The sequence below is a fragment of the Loxodonta africana genome, chromosome 4, assembly GCF_030014295.1.
Source record: "Loxodonta africana isolate mLoxAfr1 chromosome 4, mLoxAfr1.hap2, whole genome shotgun sequence".
In the NCBI taxonomy this organism is placed as follows: Eukaryota; Metazoa; Chordata; class Mammalia; order Proboscidea; family Elephantidae; genus Loxodonta; species Loxodonta africana.
The window spans coordinates 71,615,833-71,643,547 of NC_087345.1; the positions used below are offsets into that span (position 1 = coordinate 71,615,833).

General features: G+C 35.7%; 1 protein-coding gene across 4 annotated transcripts in view; it reads right to left on the reverse strand.

Moving 5' to 3' along the window:
• The window catches only part of MSRB3 (methionine sulfoxide reductase B3), a 185,476-nt gene that overhangs the window by 100,177 nt on the left and 57,584 nt on the right, over positions 1 to 27,715 (reverse strand). For 3 of the 4 annotated variants that reach the window (XM_023558490.2, XM_010598549.3, XM_003405181.4), the window contains 2 exons: positions 8,708 to 8,816; positions 7,001 to 7,078 (listed from right to left, as the gene is read on the reverse strand). In XM_023558490.2, the coding sequence (XP_023414258.1) occupies positions 7,001 to 7,078; positions 8,708 to 8,816 (187 nt within the window). Of the gene's footprint in view, positions 1 to 7,000; positions 7,079 to 8,707; positions 8,817 to 13,263; positions 18,092 to 27,715 lie in introns of those variants that run through there. The other variant, XM_010598554.3, reaches the window with a different exon arrangement.

A 27,715-nucleotide genomic window follows, 5' to 3' on the forward strand; every position in this document is an offset into this window, starting at 1 on the left:
TTTACTAATCTGCAGTGAACAATTTCACACGGGTTTCACCACATCTTTGATTTTATCTCTAACTCCTCTTCTCATATGGCATCCTCCATCTAAAAAAATTTTGAATATATCTCTCTGCCTGGTAAATTACGGTCTCTTCTCCATGAAACCATTCCCTACTGTGAGGCATTCATTTGTTCCTAGTACACATGAAAGCATTTCAAACAAGAACATTCAATATGTACTTACATTGTTTTGCCATATTTTCTAATTGCTTATTTTGATTTTTATTACTGTTCCAACAAAACCGTATGTACCTTGAGGAAAAATGATTTCATAAATTTATTTTATTTGTTCCACAACACCTGGCAAAGTATTAGGCAAAAACAAAATATAAGTGGTCAAAAATACTCTGGGAACTATTTTACCAATGCCTTCTCTAGTTTATCTGATGAACAATAAATTCATTTTATGAAATTTTAGCAGTTCAAATAACCTGAGGAGAGAACATTCTTGCCTCTGTCAGTTAATTTACTAACTGGAAGTCGGTAGTACTATATTAGAAATAAGCTAACTTGGTAAAATTCGTGGACGTGAAGAAAAAATGAACCATGGAATAAATTACACATTCGGTTTACAAGAAGCCTGTGAATAAGGTTCTTGTACTTGGTAAGCAGTAAGAAAGCAGTGTATTGTTCAGAAAGGGAATGTATTTAGGGCAGAGTGTTGTTGTTAGCTGCCGTCAGGTCGGTTCCGACTCTTAGTGACGTTATGTAGAACAGAATGAAACACTGCCTGGTCCTACACCACCCTCACAATCCTTGCTATGTTTGAGCCCACTGTTGCATCTGCTGTGTCAATCCATCCTGTTGAGGGCCTTCTTTTTCACTGACCCTCTACTTTACTAAGCGTGATGTCCTTTTCCAGGACTGGTCCTTCCTAATAATATGTCCAAAGTACACGAGACCAAGTCTCGCCATCCTCACGTCTAAGGAGTGAATATTCTGGCTGTACGCCTTCCAAGACAGATTTGTTTGTTCTTCTGGCAATCCATGGTATATTCAATACCCTTTGCCAATACCAAAATCAAAAGGCATCAATTCTTCTTCAGTCTTCCTTGTTAAATGTTCAGCTTTCCTATGAATATGAAGCAACTGAAAATACCATGGCTTGCATCAGGCACACCTTAGACCTCAAAGTGATATCTTTGCTTTTTAACACTTTGAGGAGATCTTTTGCAGCAAATTTGCCCAATGCAATACATCATTTGATTTCTTGACTATCACGTCCATGGGTGTTGACTGTGGGTCCAGTGAAATGAAATCCTTCACAACTTCAATCTCTTCTCTGTTTATCATGATGTTGCTCATTGGTCCAGTTGTGAGGACTTTTGTTTTCTTTATGTTGAGGTGTAATCCTTACTGAAGGCTGTACTCTTTGATCTTTATCAGTAAGTGTTTCAAGTCCTCTTCGCTTTCAGCAAGCAAGGCTGTGTCATCCACATTATCACAGGTCGTTAATGAGTCTTCCTCCAATCCTGATGCCTCATTCTTCTTCATATAGCCCAGCTTCTCAGACTATTTGCTCAGCATACATATTAAATAAGTATGGTGAAAGGATACAACCCTGACGCACACCTTTCCTGATTTTAAACCACACAGTATCCCCTTGTTCTATTCAAATGACTGCCCTCTTGGTCTATGAACAGGTTCCACATTAGCACAATTAAGTGTTCTGGAATTCCCATTTTTCACAATGTTATCCATAATTTGTTATGATCCACACAGTCCAATGTCTTTGCATAGTCAATAAAACACAGGTAAACATTTTTTTGGTATTCTCTGCTTTTAGCCAAGATTCATCTGACATCAGCAATGACATCTCTGATTCTACATCCTCTTCTGAATTGGATTGAATTTCTGGCAGTTCCCTGTCGATGCACTGCTACAACTGTTTTAAATTATCTTCAGCAAAATTTTACTTGCGTGTGATATTAATGATATTGTTTGATAACTTCCATATTTTGTTGAATCACCTTTTTTTAGAACGGGCACAAATATGGATCGTTTCCCGTTGGTTTGCCAGGTAGCTCTCTTCCAAATTTCTTAGAATGGATGAGTGAGCATTTCTAGAGTTGCATCTCTTTGTTGAAACATCTCCATTGGTATTCCGTCAATTCCTGGAGCCTTGTTTTTTGCCAATGCTTTCAGTGCAGCCTCGACTTCTTCCCTCAATACTAGTGGTTCTTGATCACATGCTACCTCCTGAAATGGTTAAACATCGACCAATTCTTTTTGGTACAGTGACTCTGTATTCCTTCCATCATCTTTTGAAGCTTCCTGTGTCATTCAATATTTTGTCCATAGAATCCTTCAAAATTGCAACTCGAGGCTTAAATTTTTTCAATTCTTTTAGGCTGAGAAACGCTGAGTGCATTCCTCCCTTTTGGTTTTCTAACTCCAGGTTTTTGTGCATTTCATTGTAACTTTTCCTTCTCAAGCTGTCCTTTGAAATCTTCTGTTCAGTTCTTTTACTTCATCATTTCTTCCTTTTGCTTCAGCTACTCTACATTCAAGACCAAGTTTTTCAGAGTCTCTCCTGACATCCATTTTGGCCTTTTTCTTCTTTTCTGTCTTTTTAATGATTTTTTGCTTTCTTCATGTATGATGTTCTTGATGTCATTCCACAACTCCTCTGGTCTTTGCTCATTAGTGTTCAATGCATCAAATCTCTTCTTGAGATAGTCTCAAAATTCAGGTGGGATACACTCAACGTCATACTTTTGCTCTCATAGTTTTGTTTTAATTTTCAGCTTCAACTTGAACTTGCATATGAGCAACTGATGGTCTATTGCACAGTCGGCCCCCAGCCTTGTTCTGACTGATAATACTAAGCTTCTCCATCATCTTGTTCCACAGATGTAGTCACTTTGATTCCTGTGTGTTCCATCCAGAGAGGTCCACGTGTACAGTTGCCATTTACGTTTGTGAAAAAGGTATTCGTGATGAAGGCGGCATTGGTTTTGTAAAATTCTATCATGCATCTCTAGCATGAGAGATCTCCAGGTAGAGTATAAGTTTGAAAATGAAATGAGAATAATTGAATGGCTTTTTTCTTTTGTAAGGAAGTATATGCTATATATGTGTCAGCTGAGTAAATGAAGAGGATTGTACACCTAAGTGCAACACACACACAGGATGTGAATAAGATAATAAAAACGGTAGTTGGAAAAATATTTTCATATTGCTAATGATTAGGCATTTTCAAATTTGATACTTCATTTGTTTTTTTTTCCTGTTACCTGTTTCCCTCCCACTCTTATTTCTCATACTATTCCTCTATTTCATCTATTCTGTCTAATTTTTATCCTTCACCCCCATCTCTCTAGCACATTAAAACTCTACACACTTTCACACACACACACTCAACTGTTTCCCACACTTTGTGCTCAAAGCATGAAACCAACTCTCCAGGTTTCCTCCGATAATGATAACATCAGTTCACCAGACCAGTGAGTAGATTTCAAACTTTCTTCAAAATCCTGAAAAAAAAAAAAAATTGATTCTGTGCCAGTTACCAGTTTGTCACCTCTCACCTCCAAACCTACCTTCCTTGCCTGTTCTGCTAAAATGGAGCTAAGCCCTTTAAATATTTTTTTCTTTGTCAGCTGGCATGATTTTAAATTTTGTCAGTAGAGGATGGAGATTGTAGAGGGAAAAGCTTTTTCCTGCCTGGTTCCACTATGGCTGCTCAACAGGTTCCTGCAGCATATGTAGCTTCATTATTTCCAGGCTTCTGCAGCGTGGGTAGCTTCTCCAGTGCTAGGGTCCTGCAGTATATGCAGCTTCTCCAGTGCCTGGCTCCTTGCAGCACAGTTTCTCCAGCATTCAGCATCTGTCGAGTACACTGCTTCTCCAACATCCAGCTTCTGCAGTACAGAGAGCTACTTCAGTACCCAGCTCCTGCAATATGGGCAACTTCTCCAGTGTTGAGCTCCTGGAGTGCAGGTAGCATCTCCAGTGTCCAGCTCCTGCAGCACGAACAGCTTCTCCACTGCTCAGCTCCTGCAGTACAGACAGCATCTTCAGTGCCCAGCTCCTGAAGAATGGGTAGTTTCTCCAGTGTCCAGCTCCTGCAGTTCAAGGAGCTTCTCTTACAGTGCCAGGCTCCTGTAGCCCTGGAGCAGCAGCTTCTCCAATGCCAGGATCCTGTAATGCACAGAGATCAGCAGCACCTGATGGCCAGGAGCTTCCTCCGGGACTCCCCTCGGGTGGGTTTGTAGTAGTAGTAGAGTGCCTCCAGTGAGACATCTATCTGTGAACAGTTCTCCCCAGTACTCCAGGCATATTTCTACAAAGTTTCAGAGGTCAGATTTCCAACAAGTTCCATCATTTCGGCACCACAGTGACTTCTTTATCATTTAGTGAGCTACAGCTGTGCTTTTTCCAACAAGGTCTATTATCTCAGACCTGGGGGAAGAGAGAGGAGGGATTCTTTCTTGGGCTAGCTCAGCCCTAGGGGTAGTGATTGCTCCTTACATATTAAAAAAAAAAAAAAAATTCCTATATTCTTGAGAATTTCCCTTTACTTCTTGCTAGTCAATGCCTCATTACCAAAATCCCATTATAGTTATAATTCTTACATTAAATTTTCTTGTTCAAATTATTGTGTGGTTTCTGTATACTGATTGGGTGTTGACTGATAACATACTCTCTCATATATTTTAAATTAACAGCTAAAATTTCTAATCAAAAATTTAAATAATTGCACAAGATGAATATTCTGGTGTTCTGCATATTAATACATGCTTAAAATATATTTTTGTCAAAACCTTGGAGCTACATATTTAGATCATTTAATGAATGAAGTCATCATAAAACCTAATTTGCAAAGCCAGTTCTCACTGTCAAATCAATCAATTCAGATTTATTTGATGCCAAGAAAAGGAATTTTTAATTCAAATAAGCATATTGGTACATGTTCTCATGGCATTCTTCTCACCTAGATACGTAGAAAAGACAGACAGATAGTAGATGGAGAGGTAGATAAACAGACAAGATCCCTGCCAAGAGCCTTGCCAAGATGAAATACTATTTCAATATTTTTTTGCCAATGCTTTTTTGACTTACTTTTATGGGTGTCTGCTTCAGAAGCAATGCCTCTCCAAACTATCATTTTGTTTGATGTCCTGAAGATTTTACCCCAAGGCAATAAATCATAGTAAGATTTGCAATGGGTGAAAGGTATGACATCTTTTGTAAAGTAGGAGAAGAGCAATTATGAAAAAGGAATTGGGAAAGAAGCATCAGCAGACCACAGACTCTTTCCCAGACATCTCAGTTTCAGAATGTATTTACAGACATTAGGGATAAGAAAACTGATTCCCTCAAAACTATCCATGCTTCGTGCCCCTAGAAAATCTCTGTGGACTCCCAGGGTGCAAGTTCTTCAGCGTGAAGACAGCTAGGGTAGGGATTTTTTCCCCCCCAAAACAGACAAGAAACCAAGTAAAGAAAAGAAAACAATTTAAAAAAGAAAAAGCAGGATAAAAATATTAAATCATGTTCCTTAGAAACTCAGAAAATAAAAACTTTCCTTGCAAGAATACTAAAAGAAATAGAGGCAATATCACATCAAATGTGAAATCTGACTTCCCGCCAGTACGTATGTTTGGATAAGGGTCTTGCTTTTAGGATGTGTGACTCAAAATCTCACATGGGTTAAACCTTTCATTTACAGTGGCTCTGTTTCTTATTTAAAACAGTAAGTTTCTCTTAGATCCACTACTTGACTGAATCACATAATAGGTAAAGAGATGGAGAATCTTAAACAAAAAGCAAAGGGGATGTGGCCAATTTTTACCGTTTGGGATATTAACAAGTTTAACATGGCTCAGCAACTATCTTAAGTGTTATATCAACTATTATGACACAAGCTAAAGGTGTTGAAATATAAGGATGTGTGTTTTCTAAGAGGAAATGGGTGACAATTTGAAGGGTCGGTTTTTAACATGAAGAATAAATACGTAAGAATTCAGAACAGATTCTCAACTAACACTAATGTGCAATAAGGTTTGTGCAATTTAAGAAAGGTTTTTAAATTCTTTAAAATTCTTTTCAAGGTAACTACTGCTTCCTGTTATTTCTGGAAAATCTATAAATGCTAGTGTTTTAAAAGGGAAACATTTATGGAGAGATATTAAATGTGTTTTACAAGCTACAAGTTATCAGATTCTTGTTTATTCATTTCCCCTAAGAAACTCTGTAATTCTATTTTATATAAATGACATTTAGTCTCAATTAAGGTTTCTGTCTTTTTAGTCCCCAAAATCAAGATCCCCATGAAAGTCTGGGGCTTCTAGAATTTTCTCACCTAAGATAAATAAATTTTGGGTAAAGGTTTTCCTTTCTTGAGTAAGATCCATAATCTCCAGAATACATTATCTGAAATAACTATTTTGCTGCCCATTTTGCAGTGAACTATTAGGATCTTTAAAATAAACATTTTTGATGAATGCAAAAACTGTTAACTTCATATTAAATAATTTTCTTTCACATGTCTAAGTATCTGTTATGATTCCCACATTACTTTTGTTAAAGATACTGCCCTTCATTGCAGAAGTAATAATAACCTATTTGATGGATATTATTAATCTCAACACTAAACATGAAGAACTTTCATTATGGCCCAGGAAATAATTTTAGGTCCTTCACTTAAAGATAAATAAATAAACTATGCCAACAATTTCTATGGTCACCAAAATCTCTTCCATAGCTCTGCTAAGCACCACGGCTACTGAGATGAACAAGGTAATGCTGGGTACTTTAAAGATCCAAATGGTGCAAAACCAATCTATAAAACTGATCATTTACCATGAAAGCCAAGAATTACTCTTATTTTGTGGGGGGGAAACAGAAATTAAAAAATTTAGTAATGAGAAGATTCTAATGTGAACAAGTAATAACTAGTTTGTCGCCATCTTGTAACATAGCCACACCCCACAGATTTCTAACACACTTACTTGAACAATGGTGTTCCACAAACAACACATTTATATATTCCAGGATCTTTGTGATGTGTGTATTCTCCTTCGAAGGCACTGATAAACAATAAATAGGACATTAAAAAAATTAAATGACATTAGTGCTATTTCTTATAGAACATATTTGCTTAAACTATATTTCTCTAATAAATCTTTCAAGGGCTTTTTGTCCTAAAGTGAGAACAGACCAAACATATGGAAATCAGAACATAACTTATATATTTCAAATCTATATAATAAAATGTGCACATAACTACTGCAAGCCAGTGCAGGTTAAATAAAAAAAAATCAAGCCATCTAGTTATGTAATGCTTAGGAAAAAAATTTCCCTATTTAAAAAAAATGCCTCTAGTTTAGATTGTTTTTTGGGGTTTAGTTTAGATTTGCCGAAATAACATCATTACATAAGATTTCTGCTACTCTACAGTATCCAAGAGGGTATACCAGAAAATGCAGAGGGGTCCAAGGCTTCAAGTGGAAGAAGTCTTATTTTTTGGTTTGAAAAGGAATATTGCAGCTTTAAGAGAATATTTTTCTAAGTTAACAATCTTAAAGGCTAGGAGGTCATTCAGCTAATACAAATCAGCTGTGCTAGCCCAACAAAAAGTCTATGTGCTCTGCAGCTTGTTTTTATTATCCTTTCACCCTCTTTATGAGGTCCAATTTTTCTATAAACAGAATTTTTAAGAATGACCTAATCTCTGGTTGTTTGTGTGCATTAAATCATTTTGCTGGTCATGTACACAACAGGACAAGTAGAGGTCCTCCTGAGCTGAGACTGAAGCCCACCACTAGCTCGTTGTGTGGTGAGGGCGGGCTCGGTCAGAGGCATAACGTTTGCTACATTCAGTAAACAGTATATACTACGGCAGGGACAGAGCGTTGCGTATTAACAAGGACCCCGTGTGTGGCAAAGGGCTCTTCCAGTTCATGAATGAAAACAAGAAGTTACATCATTAATAAATTTGGATCAGAGGTAAGTTACGGCCTTGTGCCAAGCTCCATGGTATAAATTAGACAACAAAATGGTTGGACCTTGGCAAGTTACCTTTGAGCTGGAATCAGCTGAGAGAGACTTTATTCACTAAAAACAGTCTTGGAAGTGAACAAACTCTTTTTTCAGGACTTAGGGCGAACTTCCAAGGACTAAAGCCATGTGAGGGCAGTTATTGAAAATTTTTGACATTCCAACCACAAATGAGCCAATAAATACTTTCTCCACATGTGCTTCAAAAAGAAATTGGAGTGGGGCAGAAAAGAACTAAATTATGCTACCTTCTTTTTGCAGCCAAAACGTCTATCCTTACAAAGGCCACCTTCAAAATTTCAGCATCCTGGCACAGTGCCATGTCCCTCATGGTTTTGCTTACTGTGATGTCTTCCCAAAAAATGTACCTAAATCGCTATTACTTCCACACATTTTGTAGTAAACTAAAAACAGGCCCTCAACAAAAGCCCTGTAACTTTACATAAGATAGAGTGTTCACTAAATGAGGGAAAGGATAAATAAAACTTAGTCTTGGCCTAAACAATGCCATTTTTCAGTCTTTTCAAAGATATTAATTTGTAGACTTCAGCAAATGTAGAAGTCTTTCAATTAATTGGCGAGGAAGAGGATCCAAACGGGGGCGGGCAGTGAAGAAGACTAGCTCTTGTTTAATAACTTTTTCTTACAGCTCACCTTACCTTTCAGTCCCTTTCTCCTGAGTGACATGGTACTGCAGGGGTGTTAGCCGCTTCCGCAGTTCCTGCTGGGAAAAGACCACCTTACAGTTCTTTTTATCCCTACATGACCCTGAAAAGAGAGAGGATATGGGAGAAGGAGCATTTTTAGCTTGAATCCTGAATAATTGCTTTGGCTCACCGCCACCGAACAGCTTCTGCATTCACTTGTCAATGACCAGACCAGTCCCTAAGGCACTAGAATAGCTTACCTGAACTGCAGTTATTTCTCCAAGTTTAAAAAGAATCTTTCTTATGACCCAGTTAATTCCACTGGAGCCGTGACAATGTGCTACAGCCAAAGCTTCTAGCATATGATAATAAAAACTCAACGAAACATTCACAAAATTGTAGTATAGTACATCCTTCATGTCTCCCAATGCCCTGAAATTCTTTTTTTCAAATGAATTCAATAAGCATAACTCTATCTATAAGCATTATTTATACACACATACACATATATATACGTGTGCATGTATATATTTTTATGTATATATACATAAATATATATATGCATGTGTGTGTATATATATACATATATGATGATCAGCATATGATGTTAAGCCATAACTTCCATTCAATAATTTTGTGACTTGGTAGCATAGCTTGAAACCTTCATTATTCAGTTTCCATTCTGGGTGATTTAACTACCATCCTATTTATTTTTCTTTGCACCCTAAAAATGTATTTTCCCACCACTAGGAATTGCTAGTCTCTGTGATTCTGTCAGACACTAGGTTATACAGAGTTCTTAAAAACAAATGTCTCTTTAAAGACTATATCTTACCATGTAAACCACACAGCAAAGTTGAGAGAACTCAGCTACCCATCTGTATGTCATTTAGTACAAGAGAAGCAACTGCAGGTTTAAATTACATGGTATTGGATTCCAATTTCCTAACATTGGATGCTTTTCTGCTTTTTTACCTTGAGTCATTTAGACTATACGAGAAGACATTTCCAATAATGCAGATTCAAGAAATTCCAAAAGAAAGGGTGAGAAAAAATAGGGAAGGGGGGACAAAGAGAAGAGAAAAAATGGATGTGATTCTATTTAGAGACCTACACATTTTTTTTTCCAAAATATATCTAGGAAGACTTCACTGATTAAGCATATTTGAATGGTGAAATAATTTTAACGTGGTTCTGCTAACAAAGGCAGCTTTTATTTCAACCTATGCAGACTGCAGTAAAATGTTCAGACAACACCTGTTTATATATAGTATTTTATTTTACCTGTACAAATGATTGAAAAGAAATATAATTCTGGGAAAGCACAACCATTATTCACTGCAGTGAAATTGCTTTTCTTTGCCATCCATCACACTGGGAAAGAGGCTTGCAGATGGTCCTAAATGAAAAGATTTCTTACCATGTTTTGAAGAAACTAAAAGAAAGCTTGCTTAGTTTCCTGAATATTAAACTCAACTTCTTTTGAAATATAAATAAATAAGGTGTATGAGAAGAAGAAATGCTTTCTATTTTTTTTACTCTCAAGGCACCTAATGTCACAGTATGTGAGATCACTAAAATTAAACTAGGGAGAAAAAAAAAAATAACCAGTTACCCTGATTGTGAGATTAAAGTAAGATATCAGCTTCCAGGGCCACCAAGATAGAGTGGTTGGCTCTCTATGAGAAAATATGGAGGCAGCAGGAAAAGAGCATACAAAGCCTAGCAGACATGCACACCTTGGAGTAGGCCTGCGGGTTGTCAAACAGCGCCTCTACTGACTTTCCACTAAGCACCTCGGCCCAGACTTGGCCTGGAAAAATCCACAAGAACAGCTGACACATCACTAGTGGTGTGCTGGTCTCTCATCTCACTGTATCCCATATTACACTAGGCTTTATCCAAATACCTACGACTTATATTTTTAATATTGTCAAAGGAGTAGATGGAAATATTCCCTGTCAGAACAAGCCTTTCAACAGCTTAAATACAACACTGCTGTTTCTTATGTAATGAGCTGAGTGCAATAAGTACGTTTTTACTCAATTCACTATAGACTTCTTAGAAATTATCTTTTTATTTTATTTGTTTTATCTTTGTTAATTTTGTCAATGAAATTCATTACTTGCAAATTTAAGGCTGCATAATATCTTGGTAAAAACTATTCTTTACAATGGCATAGATCATTAAAATCTGTACACTTAAATGATTCTGTCCAAGATATTTTTGTTAATATTATGTTCATTCATACAAAAAGACCAATTGTGTTCCCAAAGCTGAGAGAACTAAGCTACCCATCTGTATGTCATTTAGTACAAGAGAAGCAACTGCAGGTTTAAATTACATGGTATTGGATTGCAATTTCCTAACATTGGATGCTTTTCTGCTTTTTTACCTTGAGTCATTTACTAAATAGTGTTCATAAAAAGTAGCTTAAAGCACAGATGCTTGCAAATCGTTTAGGAAAAGATGTTTCTCTCTTTTTCATTCTCTCTCCCAAAATCTCTCTTTTTTGAAGAAAAAGAATAAAACTGTTGGTCAGTATTGGTGAACCATGTCAAGTATTTGTGCAAGGAAAAAAGGTAAAATTGAAAACATCTGATTGAAGTAAATAATACAAACATAAAAGCTTTACTGGTGAATGAAGGGTATTGAAGAGGCTTTATTTCATAGATTAGAAATTACTTTTGATCTAAACATTCTTAAAAACAGATTGTTTTCCACTATGAACCATCTCATTAACTATGCTACAGAGACCTCATTTTAATGGCGAGCTTTTCAAAGAGTGCTGCTGTACTCCTTTGTTAGCCTCCGTCTTATTTGGGAGGGGGATAAAGATTTCATTCCAGCTTTCTTTGTTTGTCTTTCAAGAACCACTACAGCAGTATTCACACAAATTTTGTAGGAATGTGCCCTGTGTCATAGCCTACAAATTATTTGGTTTTGGTGCACTTAAAGGTCACCTTCCAAATTAGCAAAATTTTCCTACATCCTGGCTTTTCAACCTTAAATATAAATATTGTTTCCTAACTGTAAGTGAGGTTTGTTCTTTAAGAAAGTTTAGTGCTTATTTAAAGTTGTCAAACTCTGTACATTTTTATTCTTTGGCCACACTATGTTCTCATAACAATTAGGCTTTCAAGGTATACCTAAAAGCAAAAGGGAGTACATGGAGACCAGAAACAATTATTGTGATTTTATGTTAAACAACTTAATGAGAAGTTAGTTGGATTTTAATGAATTTCTTGCCACCTAGTTTAGTAATAATATACTTCCTGGACAATCGAAAGCTATACTGTTAAATTAGCTCTTCCAGCATCATAAACAAAAATTGGTATATAGAAACATTAAAAAGCTTCACTTTTGTCTCTGGTTTCCCTTCTTCCTATCAGATCACTCTTCTGAAGTCTTAGAGTACCATTGTTAATTTTGAAGAAATCATTTAATTTTGATATTCTAGAGTAACTCATTGGATGGTTTCCCTGTAGTATCTAAAAAGGTACTATAATTTTCTTATTACACAGGGTAATTTAATATTAGTATTATTATGACATCTGTTCAATGACCTGTAAATTGACTTAGGAGTATGCATGGGAAAGATTTTTTCCTTTATTTAAATGTTTAATATTGTACATTGAAGGCACATGTGAGTATGTGTATACACACACCACACATAGTATATTTAAGGGAGTAATATTGCCACTTTGATATTTAATCGTAACACCGTTCCCTAAAGAGTGAAACCGGTAAAGATCAGATCCATCTTTAGCCTATTCCAAGGGTATTTTTTTACTAAAATATGTTCAAAGCTCCTTTTTACACTGAGGTTCATTCCATGTTTTTGCCCCAAGGCCAGCATTGTTTTAAAGCAGTAAAAATAGGAATAAACTTACAGCAAGGCTTCACTTTCTGGGTCTATCTGCTTCCTAGCTGTGTGACCTTAGGTAAGTCAACCTCTCTGACTATGTTTGGGCTGTAACCCTCAGAGACATGCTGTAAAGATCACAGCAATTAGCACTTATCAAACACTGTCTGAAAACGCAATGTCACATTATAATTCTAATCATAGTGAATTCTGAAGTCAAACTGTATTTTAAAAGGTAGCAGGTCAAGTATTTCAGTGTGCTACAATATTTTATTGGTAATTATTTTTCTATAATAGTTCCTTCAGAGCAGTATTTTCCTCACAAATTATCTTTTTAAATGATTAAAATAGGAACTGAAGGAAGAAAAGAAAACTAGAATTTGAGTGCCTTGTATACCAGGCACATTTCAAGTTACTTTCACATATTCTTATTTAATCCTCCCAATAATTCTAGCGGGTATATATTATGCCCATTTTAAAGATTCAGAAACTGAGTGTCAGGTAGGTTATAACATAATTTACCTAAGGATAAATGCAAATAGCTTTATCGACTTCAAACCCAGGGCTCTTTGATGGCAAAGCCCAGGATCATTATAGTCTCTGTGGAAAAACTGTGCTAAAACTTTTCTTCTTAAATTATAACTTTCGGCTTATAACTACTACTAACAATTTAAGGTAATAAGGAAGAAAAATTAATAATCACCACAGTATATCCAGAATAGCAAATTCATTTGTCTATCAGCCAGTCTCTTTTCCCTGTGTTCATTCCTTCAGCATAGGGTCAGTGATAAGGTTCAAACGGGATTGTCACAAAATCTATAAAATGTTGAAAGGCTTTTTAACTTCCTGTTAAGAAGTAAATCAGATCTGTTACCTAAATCTTAGAGTACTTTTAAGTCATAAATCTCATATTTCACTGTGAAAAATCAAAACAAAACCTAAAGATCCCATAACTTTAATTTTGGTTCTTAGGTCAGAAAAAATGAAACTATTAAATATTTTCCCTAGATAATAAATGAATGAGAGGCTAAGAATATCTTGGTTTGCTTCAAGTTTACGAGGTTAAAGCAGTAAAGTTCATCTTGAAATCTTGCTGCTATAGTTGAAAACAGCACACTTTAATTTTCACTATAAATTTCAATTTTCAGGTGGTTATTAGTCTGTCATATTCAAAAGGTGAACAATTTTTTTTTTATTGCAGGCACAGTAGCATTAGGGATTTCTAAATAAGCAGGCATTTATAAAGCAAAACCCAGCCCATTTTTAGAACAGAATGGAAAATATATACCAGGAACCTCTTTGGGGGGATGGGAGTTTCTAGTAATTCAACAAAGGTTTAAGGAAAAAATGCAAAGCACAGGGGAAAGAAAAGCTCCATGCTTGTAGAAACAGACCCAATTCTTTTGGTTTTCTCTCCAAGTAGACATATGTAGAAAAAACATTCCTGAGATTAACATCAATCTAAAATGTCAGGATATTTTTGCTTCAGTCCTCTGGTTTCCATGAAACTAGGGCTGTAGGACTTAACTTTGAGGACCAATGACCCAAAGTTTTTTCTTATTCTTTATTTAAGTCATCAAAATGTTGAGTGTTTCCAGAGTGCCAGGCACTATGCTAAGTAAAATATATTCATTCTTTCATTCAATAATTATTTACTGAGTGCTTACTATATGTTGGAGCCCTGGTGGTACAGTGGTTAAGAGTTATGGCTGCTAACCAAAAGATCAGCAGTTTGAATCCACCAGCTGCTCCTTGGAAACACTATGTGGGAGTTCTACTCTGTCCTGTAGGGTCACTATGAGTCGGAATCGACTTGGTGGCAATGGGTTTACTACATGCTGGCACTATTCTAGGTACTTAGGATATATGAGTGAACAAAACAAAGATCCTTGTCCTCATGGAGCTCCTATTCCAGCAGGAGTAGGGGAAGACAGACAAAACACAATAAAAATGATAAACTGATAAACAAGTAAATGACATAGCCTCTTAGAAGGTAATAACTATGTAGGAAAAAAAAAAAAGTAAAACTGGAGCACAGCAAAGAGGATTGAGGTTTAATCTTAAATAAAACAGTCAAGGTAGGCCTCACTGAGGTGACATTTGACCAAAACCCTGAAAGAAGAGAATAAATTGGCCATGCTGATACCTGGAGGAAGAGCTTTCCAAACAGAGAGGAAATGGGCAACGCAAGAGACGAATACACTAAGAAGCTCCTGACAATAACCAAAAACTAAACCCAATGCCGTCGAGTAGATTCCGACTCATAGCGACCCTACAGGACAGAGTAGAGCTGCCCCATAGAGTTTCCAAGGAATGCCTGGCGGATTCAAACTGCCAACGCTTTGGTTAGCAGCCACAGCACTTAACCACTGCGCCACCAGGGTTTCCGCTCCTAACAGTGCAAGTGCTAAAACTTGAATGTGAATGAAGTAAACAGCAATCTAAACATGTAAAGAATATGCTTATAAACAAGAAAATTTACAGCTACCTATCTTAACAAGGCATTGTCTGCCATCATCTTTTTTCCTGCCAAGAGAAATCTTGATAAATATCCTTCTAGCAAAGTGCTATACTCAAAATAACTCTCAAAGAATATTTGCCTGGCTGAACTTTAAACACAAAATCAGAGTACAGGCTCTGCTAACTTGCTTTGTCTACTTAATGTCATTCTTTTCAGACTGTAGATCATCATTCCCAACACGGAGTCATGTGTAAGATGATACTCAATAGACGTGTTTTGGTGATGAATTTTGGATAAGCCTAAAAAAAAAACCTAGACCAAACCCATTGCCATCAAGTCGATTCCAATTTATAGTGACCACACAGGACAGAGTAGAACTGCCCCCTAGGGTTTCCAAGGAGTGGCTGGTGGATTCAAACTGCCAACCTTTTGGTTAGCAGGCAAGCTCTTAACCACTAAGCCACCAGGACTCCTTGGATGAGCCAACTGAGAGCAAAATTCTTAGCCAAACAATGCTTTTACCTTCTGAAACACTTCAATAATTCTTCCCTTCAGAGTAGTCTTTTAGGCCATGGCAGGGAACATCTATAACTAAAGGAAGTATAAAATTTGTACCTCAACTTAATTTTAAACGTTCTTCATTTTTACATTTAGGCTCAGTTTCATTTTATCTGTCCTCCAAGTCCTAGATACAGCTCAAGGAAAATAAACCGGTCAGAAAGCAGGAAATTTTTTAAATGTAAATATTATTTTCTTTTCTATATGTGAGAAAAATTATATCTTTATTTGTGGTAATAATCATATTCCATGCCTTTATGCTGTTTTTCTATTAATTCACATAAGACAACTCTATAGATCTATTGTTCTAGGCACAGAGTTCTAATTAACATCAATGATATTATAAGCATGCCAAGGCAAGATAACACTTTAAACTTGAATTAAACAAGATCACTTGTTTTAGTGGTGTATAGTTGACTGATAAAATTGGTCTTCTGGTTTCCATACTGAAGGTTTGAATACATAAACTGAAATGTTTTCGAGCAAGTTTTCCTTCCAAGGCTACATAACCTCAAAAACTCTCTCCTCTTGTGATCACTCCTTTAATCTGTATACCCTTAGTATTAGAGTATGCACCCTGTAAGGTATGACTTACATGGGCTAATACAGTATTTTGCAATTATTCTCAAATGTCTTTAGTTGCTTCTGCTTTATTTTCACAGACTGTAAATTCCTTGAAGACATAAACTGTTGAGCCTAATATTAACTCATAATTTCTGCAAATATTTATTAAACATGTACAATGAATCCAGAATTGTGTTAAGCACCATAAAGTTAAAAATAAGTGAGTCAAGGCTCCTGTCCTAGGAGAGCACACATTCTAGCTGGAGAGATAAGACAAAGAGTTAACAAAACGAATGTGCAGTCTTAGTGCAAAGTTTTATGTAATGAGAGTTAACAATGAGGACATTCCAAAACCCAAACTCGTTGCCCTCAAGCTGATTTCGACCCATAGCGACCCTACAGGACAGAGCAGAACTGCCCCGTAGGGTTTCCAAGGAGTGGCTGGTGGATCCGAATTGCCAACCTTTTTGTTAGCAGCCGAGCTCTTAACCACTGTGCCACCTGGGCTTCAATGAGGACGTTAACATAAAATTTTGCCTATCTAGATTGATTAAGTCCAGTTATAATTGAGACAGGGAAAACTCAATTTGTAGAAACATAATCTACAGGGTCAGAGAGCCAGAGAGGATCCAAATAGGGAAAAGAACTCCATCTAAACAAACTGGTGAACTGTGATCAAATGTGTATAAAAGGATTGCAAATAGTCTTTCATATAAGCAGTACCAGTTAACCTAGAAAACAAAAACAACCAGGATAAAATGTAGATTCAGATTTAGAAGAGGAGAAATTGGGGAGCTGAAAAATAAGGAAATCTTAAAATTAAGAGAAAAATGTGCAGGCATTTTCTCACTGTAAGTCAATGGAAATAATTGTATTTCCCACATCTAAAGTTTTTTTTTTTAAGTTTATTAATATGATTTAAAATTCTAGCCTTAATAAGAAGATCTAGTTTGTGAGGTTAAACAATTTCCTTGAGAAGAGAAGAGACCATGGAGAAGTTTATTACTGCATTCATTCTGATGAAACATTCATGGATAATTTACCTGAAAAACTCTTAAAAAGATAAATACCACATTTTACATTTCTGTCTTTTACTTGAGTGTTATAGTTTTTTAATTGTTGAATTCACATGCGGTAACAATTTTTATCAGCATTCTTTAAGTACCAAAAAGGGCTAATGAGTATTTTATCAGCTCTTCAAAATGTAACGCAAACACTGAGAGCAATGACTTTCACGTTAATGTGGACCACAAAGCTTAGGGAAAAATTTAAAACACATCTTGACCCAAAAAGCATTTTCTTGCTTGCAAAGCATATGCGTAAAAACAGAATTTTTAAAGGCACTACCGTCATCCAGTGACCATACTGGAAGAGAAAGTCACTTAACTTCAAGTCTATCTGATTGCATGTGAAACTTCTGACCAAGTTGTAGTTCCCTGTTTTTAATTTTTTTTTTCCCCCAGTATAGGGCTTCACTAGAACATCATAGCCCATACAGAAAGAAAGAGAGAGAAAAAAAATTAAAACCAGGCAGGCTCATTTCCATCCTACATTTCACATGCAATCAAAAAGATTTGGAAAAAAATAGTTCATAGCTCTCTTTCCCTTCCTTCCTCTTCCCCTTGAGAGCTCAGGCTGCAAGGGAGATGAGAGGTAGCCACTACAAAAAGGAAGGAAAGGAGCCATCCCTTAGATTATAATGCAGAATTTTATCTAAGTGTAACATTAAATATATCTCATTAGAAAAAAATGAAATTTATATTGTCTAAAAATTCAGCTTTGCATATTTCCAACATTACATTATTCCTCAAATCAAATTTCAAATCTAAGTTGATTTAAGCCCAATGGACAGAAAACAAGTCTTCAGTTGCTACTCAATGAACAGCTATACCTGAATGTATGCAGTCCAGAAAAACCTGAGATACTCGGGGGAAAAAAAAAAACAAAACTGTCAACAATGTTGTATTTTTCTTTATCACCCAGAACTAAAAAAAAAAAAAGAAAGAAAAGGTATAAGGCTACGCATTATCCACTATCTCCTTAAGGGAAAATGTACGTCTTGGCATTCACCAGCACCTAACAATGTGCATGGGTGACAGTAGGCACTAAATAAACACTTGTATATTTAAATACTAAACTCTCCATTTTAATTATTACTATTTGAACCTTCTTCTTAAAAGATGTTTTCTAAATGATGCCTTTGGCTACATTTCTTAAAACTTTTTAAAAACTGCAACAGTAATTTTGCTTGATAAATCAGTGACAGAATGGGGGGGGATGAATGAATGATGGAGTAAACAAAAAAAAAAAAAAAACCCTCCTTTATCACTACTCTGAATCCTTTATTACCTCTCAGTCACTATTAGAATCAATTAGATGGTAACAGGTTTGGTTTTGGTTTTAGGGTTCCAGGTTCAAATCTTTTATTATGGCTAATATTCCATTAACTCTCCAAATTTAAGTCTTTGAAATTACCTAGTCCAGCATTACGCAAAGAGTATTCTGTGGAACACTGGCTTTAAAAAAATGTTAACAGATGTTCCTCTAGGAAGGTCCCATAGTCAAATTAGATGGGGAAAATCTAGGTTACATAGGTTTCTTGATACAGACCTTCTCATTGATCTTCTTATGCTGATATGCACTACATAATGTCATTATTTTATGCTCCACTAGAAAGGGGGAAAATGTGCTGCTAATTGAACTATGATACAATGCTTTCTTATCACAGTGATTTAACGATGCATCCTAATTACTAAGGTGACAAAGTGTAAAAGCAGTGCATCTTAGGATTTATGAAATGTAGTTGTATGCAGTTTCTCAAATTTGATTATGCAATTGTTTTTATAGGGTAATTAGTAGGACTAGGCAGTTGTTTGAACAGAACAAGGGGATACTGAGTGATTTAAAATCAGAAGGGGTGTGTGTCAGGGCTGTATTCTTTCACCATACGTACTCAGTGTGTTCTGCTGAGCAAATAATCCGAGAAGCCAGACTATATAAAGAAGAATGTAGCATCAGGATTGAAGGAAGACTCATTAACAACCTGTGATATGCAGATGACACAACCTCGCTTGCTAAAAGTGAAGAAGACATACCATAGAATATACCATGGACTGTCAGAAGGAACAAATCTGTCTTGGAAGTAGTACAACCAGAATGATCCTTAGAAGCAACGATGGCGAGACTACGTCTCACGTACTTTGGACGTGTTATCAAGGACCAGTCCCTGGAGAAGGACATCACGCTTGGTAAAGTAGAGGGTCAGCAAATAAAAGGGCGACCCTCAGTGAGATGGACTGACAGAGTGGCTGCAACAATGGGCTCAAGCATAACGACGATTGTAAGGATGGCGCAGGACTGGTCAGTGTTTCGTTCTGTTATACACAGGGTCGATATGAGTCAGAACAGATTCAATGGCACCTAGCAACAAATTTTTCACAGATTATAATTTGGGAAATGATGACCTTCTAGTCCAACCCCCTCGTGAGGAAACCAAGGCCCCGGGGAAGTTACTTGGCATGTCTATGGACCCACCTAGTTAATGAAAGCCAGTTTCCCTTGTCTGCAACTTTCTTCCTTTCATTTGTTCATTCATCACATTTATTTCTTAGCCCAGGCTTTGTTCTACTTTAACTATTCACTAACCTCTGTGCCCACGGTTCCCACCCTCTAGTCTCACATCCCCCATCACACTCACCTCTTGCTAATTACATCTACACATTCTTTCAATATCCTTCAGAAAACTTCCCATTCTTGAAATTCTATTCCAAGAAGCCCTTCTAGGTAGAAAGAAGCACAATGCTTCTGGCTTCTTCTACTCCCTCCCTCTATAAGTAAGGCAAAGGAGGAAGTGTTTATATAAAATCATAAGAAAATCAAGTATACAGCTCCCTTCATCCTACAGATAGCAAAACTTGGACCCAGAGTAGCCATCTTTCTCACCAAAATGTACATTTCTTGAAAACAGAGCTCACATTATATATAATGTGGCATTATTTTGGTACGTAAGATGTTACTGATTCACACAATTAATTCATTCAACAAATACTTACATGCTAGGGTATAACTATGAGCTAAACAGACAAAAATCTCTGTATTTCAGGAGCTTATTTTGTAGGAAAGGGTTTTCCAGGAATAGAAACAGATTTTGGCTGATCAAACCCATCACCTTTCCCAGACTTATTTGATGCCCGTCTCCTTTTATTTTTCCTGTTTATTCTCCCTTACAGCAAGAGATTAAAGCTGCGTGGAACAAGGCTTTTTTTAAAATGTCAGATAATGTAAAATCTGAGGCTTATAGCTAATTGTTAAAAATATGACAAGAATGTTCTACCATGACCACTCTGACTGGGGTCACGACATAGGGTTCCAGACAGAGCAGGAGAAAAAAGTAGAACAAAAAATCAAATCACAAAAAAGGCCAGACTTACTGGTCTGACAGAGACTGGGGGCACTCCCGAGACTATGGCCCTAAGACACCCTTCTGACCTGAAACTGATGCCATTCCCAAAGACCACCTTTCAGACAAACTATAGACAAGCTCATAATATAAACAATAGCACCCAAGAGGAACATGCTCCTTAGACCCATCAATTACATGAGATAAAAAGGACATTTTCCCAAAACCAAAGACCAGAAGGCAGGAAGGGGCAGGAAAACTGGACAAAAGGAAAACAGGGAACCCAGGGCAGAAACAGGAGGAGTGCTGACCCATTGTGGGGATTGCAACCAATGTCATGGAACACTTAATTTACAAACTATCGAACGGGAAACTAATTTGCTCTGCAAACTTTCACCTAAAGCACAATAAAAACGTTTTAAAAAGAATGTTATATCATTCTTAGTTTACAGAAGACAAAAATGAGAATATGAGGTACAAAACATAGATTCCTGGGATCAGAAAGCAAGATGGTAAGAGAAACAAACTAGCAAATACAGATTAAGCTTCCAATCTATTTCCTCATCAACATCAATAATATAATGGCAAGCCTTGAAACTTTCCATGAGGCTATTAAAATATTAATCAGAATATGAACAGTTGTGTCATTCAGTGAGTCAACACCCAGTTCTGCAACAAAACAAAACCTTACAAAACTGTATTTATAGAATTCTAGATTTTCTTTAAAAAAAAAAAAATGGTTTTAAACTGGCATTCCATTCTGTGTTTGCAATCATGTGGCTGAGCATGATAAACACATCCAGTGTTACTGAGTACGTTTAAATGCTGTAAATGTATAGTTCTTACGAACCACCTAAATAACTGATAAAACCCAAAACCAAACCCAGTGCCGTCCAGTCGACTCCAACTCATAGCGACCCTACAGGACAGAGTAGAACCGCCCCATAGAGTTTCCAAGGAGCGCCTGGCGGTTAGCAGCTGTAGCACTTAACCACTACGCCACCAGGGTTTCCAAATAACTGATAGCTTCATCATTTCAAGGTGTATTTTTTACAGCATGCATTTTAAAATGACTAATATAAGTGCAAATGCACTAAATCTAAAACAGAAAAAAACTAGAGAACTTAAATAAATGAAATGGGATTTATAAATTCCAAATAAGTGGTTGATTTCAATTGCAAAGGCATAAAAAGTAATTAGAGATCATTTGCCATGGCATCTTAACGAAAATCTATTTTAAGGCATTGTATAATTAAAATGTATCTAGCAAAAGCAATCAAGAGAAATACAATTCTAAGTAAAATGTTTACGATGAAGCTGTAAACTAGAAAAGACTGATACCAAAAAATTCATCAAGTATCTAGCCTCAAGGTCGGCAGTTTGAATCCACCAGGCGCTCTGTGGAAACTCTATGGGGCAGTTCTACTCTGTCCTACAGGGTTGCTATGAGTCGGAATCGACTTGATGGCAACAAATTTGGTTTTGGTTTTATCTACCCTCAACATTTTTTTTTTTTTCAACATTAGTGAGTCTTTGTGAACTAATCATTCATACCTCATTCTTCCATTAAACATGTGTTTGTTGAGAGCCAGAGGCTGCTTTTTTAAATAAATCCTTTTACTGTTAGATTATATCATTGTGAGCATGTTTAGATAAACATCTAATAACTATACATATATGATTCCCCCAAAGTCCATAAGGTTTAAATAATCTAATAACATAGAATTAGAATTTGTTTTTGGAACTCATAATAACATTTTATATTCTTCACAGTCATTGTTAATCAGTGAATTTCTCAATCAAAACTAAAATTTGTTTTTTTGTTCATGCCCATTTTAGTTTTGTTGCTACTAGATGCTGCTATGTATTTTATTATTATTAATATATAATAATATATTATCATTGATATGTAATAATAAATTTTAAAGAATTTATTCTATATTTAACAAACCATATGCCCAACATCTTATTCATACAGATGTACTGTCCTATAACAATTTAGCTTTGACTAATACACATTGTTCACAAATTATTTTTAAAACTGATCTGGTAATTAGATACTGCACAGCAACTTTTCAACATTAACTAAAACTCTATTATATCACTGAACTACTAAAACATTTTGTTTTAGAAAAAAAAATATAGCTGTATCCAAGTATTCATTAGTCAACATTTTAAATATAATTTTCCTCATGTTCCTAAAATATTTTGATTCATGCAAAAAGTGATTCGTGCTTAACAGTCAACATGTTAAACTAATAACATTTTCAAGATTCTATAAAAATTCAAAACACAGCAAAACAAAATGTGAAATTTTCTTTAAATCTTGGGTGGTCTGCTGAAGAAAATTTAGCTGCATATAAAACTATAAATTACTGTTAAATCAGCTATTTGGATACAAGATAAGTTAATTTATGAAAACTTGTTTTAGTTTATAGAAAGTCTACACATGAAAGACAATTTCGATGAGATCTCCAAGCATAAGGGAGTTGGAATCCTATTGAAAATGGAAAAAGGTTTTGCACTCTACAAATATTGTTTGAACATAATATAAGCAGAAAAACTTGTGGTTTGTAAATCCATATGTTCTTAACTGGATATTCTTTACATACTTTTGTTTAAGTTTTCACAATGCACCTCTGTGCCGATTTCAGGCCTTGTTCATGCTGTGAAAGAATATAAAACTAGTGCCATCTATTGGAAAAACTGGATATCATTCGATCAACTGCAAATTATTACGTGAATTATGATAAAGAGTTGAAGTTTTATATCTATTAAAAACAAAATCTTTAAAAAAAAAATCTCTTCAGGAGCATTTTTATGTAATCAAAAATGTTTACATAAGATGAACACGTAAGAACGGAGAAAATGCAGGACAGAAGGTATCAATCTGAACAAGTGGGAAGAAGTCCCATTGGTGACACCAATACAAAAATCAGAAATACAGGTGCTATGTTCTGATTGGAGTTTTTATATTTGTTTCATGTGTATCTTGTAGAACAGAGGCTCTGAACCTGGGTCAAAGAGCCCTCCCTGAAGACTCTCAGAAGATCTAAAAAATATCCTTTGAAATTATGTGAAAAATTGTGCACATATGTATTTTCTGGGGAAGAAGGTCATAGCTTTCATCAGTTAATTATGCAGAAGGTCCACCTTTTCAAGACTTAAAAAAAAAAGCTTAAAAAATTAACATAGAAAGTTAATCTATTCAATTGATGAACACTCCACTAATGATTTCATAAATACACACACATACATATGGAAACCCTGGTTGCATAGTGGTTAAGTGCTACTGCTACTAACCAAGTGGTCAGCAGTTCGAATCCACCAGGCACTCCTTGGAAACTCTTTGGGGTGGTTCTACTCTGTCCTATAGGGTCACTATGAGTTGGAATCGACACGAAGGCAACAGGTTTAGTTTTATATATATATATACACATAATTTTATAAGGAAATGTAACATCGGTTACTATTAACGAACTATCGCCGACTCAAACTTGAATAGTAAATTGTATGTGTTACTTTAATGCATGTCAGCAGTATTCCTCTTTACAAACGAGGGATTTAAACTATAACAAATAACATTAATTTGCTCTAAGGAAATGATCAAAAGAGCCAAAGTTCTTAATCTTCATGGTAAGTATAATCACCTAAACTGTATTTGCTTGAGTGAAAAAGTAAATGCAATTCTGGAATATATACACTGAATCTGTGTAACCATTTTTTGCTATTTATTTAGCAGCAATGTGATTTATACCTAAGACAGTCACTGTTGTATTAATACAATAAAGTGAGAAAAGAGAAATTGGCTTTACCAATATTCAAAAGACAAACTGTGAACTTTTAATCTTCCCACGTAAAGAATTCTCAAATAAATTTGCACTCTCTGTCATAGCTATCACTTCACCTACATGTAAACTTTCCAAATGTTTATTCATTCGTTTAACAAATATTTATTAAGTACCAGGCACTGTGCAAAGCTCTGGAGCCACAAGCCCTGTCACAGAGTTCTAGTTATACAGAGGATATCCTAAGTGCTTTCAAACATTTGCTAAATATCTTTCTTAAGGATTTCGAATTTCTACATCAGAATACTATGATACAATATCTTTACAAACTGCATAACGGCCATGTGGCTCTTCAGTTCGCAGGAGACTTAAATACGCCACTAAAGTCAAAGAAGAGTCACAACCATATATTATGTGTAAGATGTTAGAGAAAAGTATAATTTATCACTATAATTAGTACTATTTAGACAAACACCCTTACTTGCCTGAAAGATACCATGATATCTAGTCTAAGCTATAATTAGACCTAATTTTTATCTACCATTAAAACTATGTATAAAATTATGCTTCCTAATCCCTCCTCAGATAATGCTTCAGTCCTGTTTTAGAGGGAAGGAATTCTAATGTTCAAACATGGAAAATATTTATGTCCTTCCACCACAACCTAGCAGATTTTTCTGCAAATTCCCAGTCATTAATTAATACTGAATTTTAAGATTTGATTAACAAAAAGCCAAAAGTAAAAACAAACGGAAGTCTATAAGATTACAGAATTTCAGAATTGAATAGATTATCTAATTTAAATTCCTAATTTTAAAGATGAAGAGACTGAGGTCTAAGGGGTTTACTGACTTGTTCAAGGTCACACAAGTTAATGACAGAAGTGTGGTTAGTTTTGACTCCTAATCCAGTGCTCTTTTTAATATACACAAGAAACTATTACAGGAAGTTAAGAAGATATTCTGAGAGACAGGGAAAAATAGCTTTAATTACAAATATAAGTGAACCATAACTCTGATGTACTTAATAAGCTCTAAATTAAAAATTCATTTTATTAAAAAATAAGAAGCAAAGGAAGTCAAAGCTAAAAAATGATAGATCACTCTTCTGGGATATGGCCTTCATCCAGGTCATTCCGGTTATAATCAACTTTAAGAGCCCATTCCAATTATTTTTTTGGTTCTGGAATTATTCTGTATTGAATAATACTTGAAATTAGAATAGTGGCTAGGGAGCAGAAATCTTTTTGATTTACAGAAATTTTTGTTGTGATGAATTTTAACCATGGAACAGTAAATTAAAGCAAACCTCAAACTTTTATCTAATTTCCTAAATCTCTAATTTTGGCCTTTTCCTTCCTTACTTGCACAAAGTAATAGGGAGCAGAATTCCCACTTGAATTTCATTTTTATTCTTCAAAATGTAGTTTCATTATTATTAAAGGTAACAATTTCTTCAACAGTCCTATATGTTTAAGAGTAAAATTTTGTTCAAGAAATGGATAAAAAGATTTTGCTAATATTCAAGTTTAAAAACATGTAGACACTGGAAGACTGGCTTTCACAACACTTTAAAAAGTAAACAGTGCTTGAATGGTTAAGAAATTATTTAATATTGTTCTATCCAATCCAGAAACCCTGGTGGCGTAGTGCTTAAGTGCTACTATGGCTGCTAACCAAGAGGTCGGCAGTTCAAATCCACCAGACACTCCTTGGAAACTATGGGGCAGTTCTACTCTGTTCTATAGGGTTGCTATGAGTCGAAATCGACTCAACAGCAACAGGTTTTTTTTTTTTTTGGTTCTATCCAATATCCATTTATCAAAATAAAATAGGTTTACAATCCCCAAGGTAACAAAGCTAGAAAGTACCAATGGTCAACAATTACCGTAAAGCAAAGATAAGAAGGTAAGGGTGCAGGGAAACTAGATCACTGGAAATGGAACAACCAGAACGGAATTAATGAGAACGCTGATACATCGTAAAAAATGTAACCAATGTCACTGAACAATTTGTTATGTAAACTCTCAGCCAAAAACAATAAAATATTATTTTTAAAAAGAAAGAAAGAGTTTCTCTGGACTTGCATCAGTACTGGGTAGTAAAAATAAATGTGATGTATATTTTTAGGACTTGAATTCTAGTTCAACAGGATGTGTAAGTATAATAAAGAGATCTAAACAACAGATTGAGATGGTTATTTCTGAAACATAAAGTGCATTTATGGATCCTGTTAAAGTTAAAATAGTTAAATGAAAGATGAAAACTTATCTAAATAAAAAAAAAAAAAGTCTATTGTCATCTATCTCCTTGGAGAGCGGACAGGAATTTGCTGCAACACCCCGGTCCTGCTCTCCCTGAGGCTGCTAATCAAGCAGGTGAACCGTTAAAAAAATAAGTCCACGGTATTAGAAAAATACAAAAAAAATAGATATACAGATACAGTGGCTTACTATATGCCAGTCACTGTTCTAAGTACTTTTCATGTCCTAATCTATTGAATTCTCACAGCAACCCTTTCCAGTGAGTACTATTATTATCCCCACTTTGCATACAAGGAAGACAGGGCGCACAGCTTTGTTGTTGTTATTAGGTGTCGTGAAGCTGGTTCCGACTCACAGCAACCCTATAGGACAGAGTAAAACTGCCCCATAGAGTTTCCAAGGAGCGCCTGGTGGATTTGAACTGCCCACCTTTTGGCTGGCAGCCGAGCTCTTAGCCACTTTACCACCAGGGTGTAATAAGTGACAAAGCCAGAATTCATACGCAGCCAGTCTGGAATCTGTGTGCATAAGAACTGTACTATAAGGGTTACTTCTTATTAAATTATAAGCGTTGTCAAATTTATCTTTTAATCATTTTGATAATCACAATGTTAAAGATATTTATTTTTAAATTAAAACAATTTCATTATGAGGCCCTTTAATTCTAAGACTGTCATATCTCGAGGAATAAACTGTTAATTAATAAATTGTTTCTGTAAATCCTCAGCCTCCTTGGTGTGTAGCGTGTTACAAAAACTATGCAACCCATAGTAAGCCATGTTACAAGTACTATTCTGGGTGTTTTCACACAGTGGGGTTTTTTCCAGTGGAAAACATGGTTATGTATAAACTAAGTAACCTGCATACTCCAGTTGTTTACATGTAGTATATAGCTATGAAACCGTTCAACATGGCACAGGGACTATATTGGTTTAGGTTCTCCTTCAAGCTCATATACAATTTAACAGATAAACCTTGTCAGTTCTACTGCCTGAATCTCTCTCTAATCCATCCCCTTCTTTCCAAACCTACTGCAACAGCCACCATCTAGCCTCAAACTTCACCAATGTATGTTCAATGAGGTCAGTGCAGGGGCATAGCTTGCGGTGGGGGGAAGTGAGG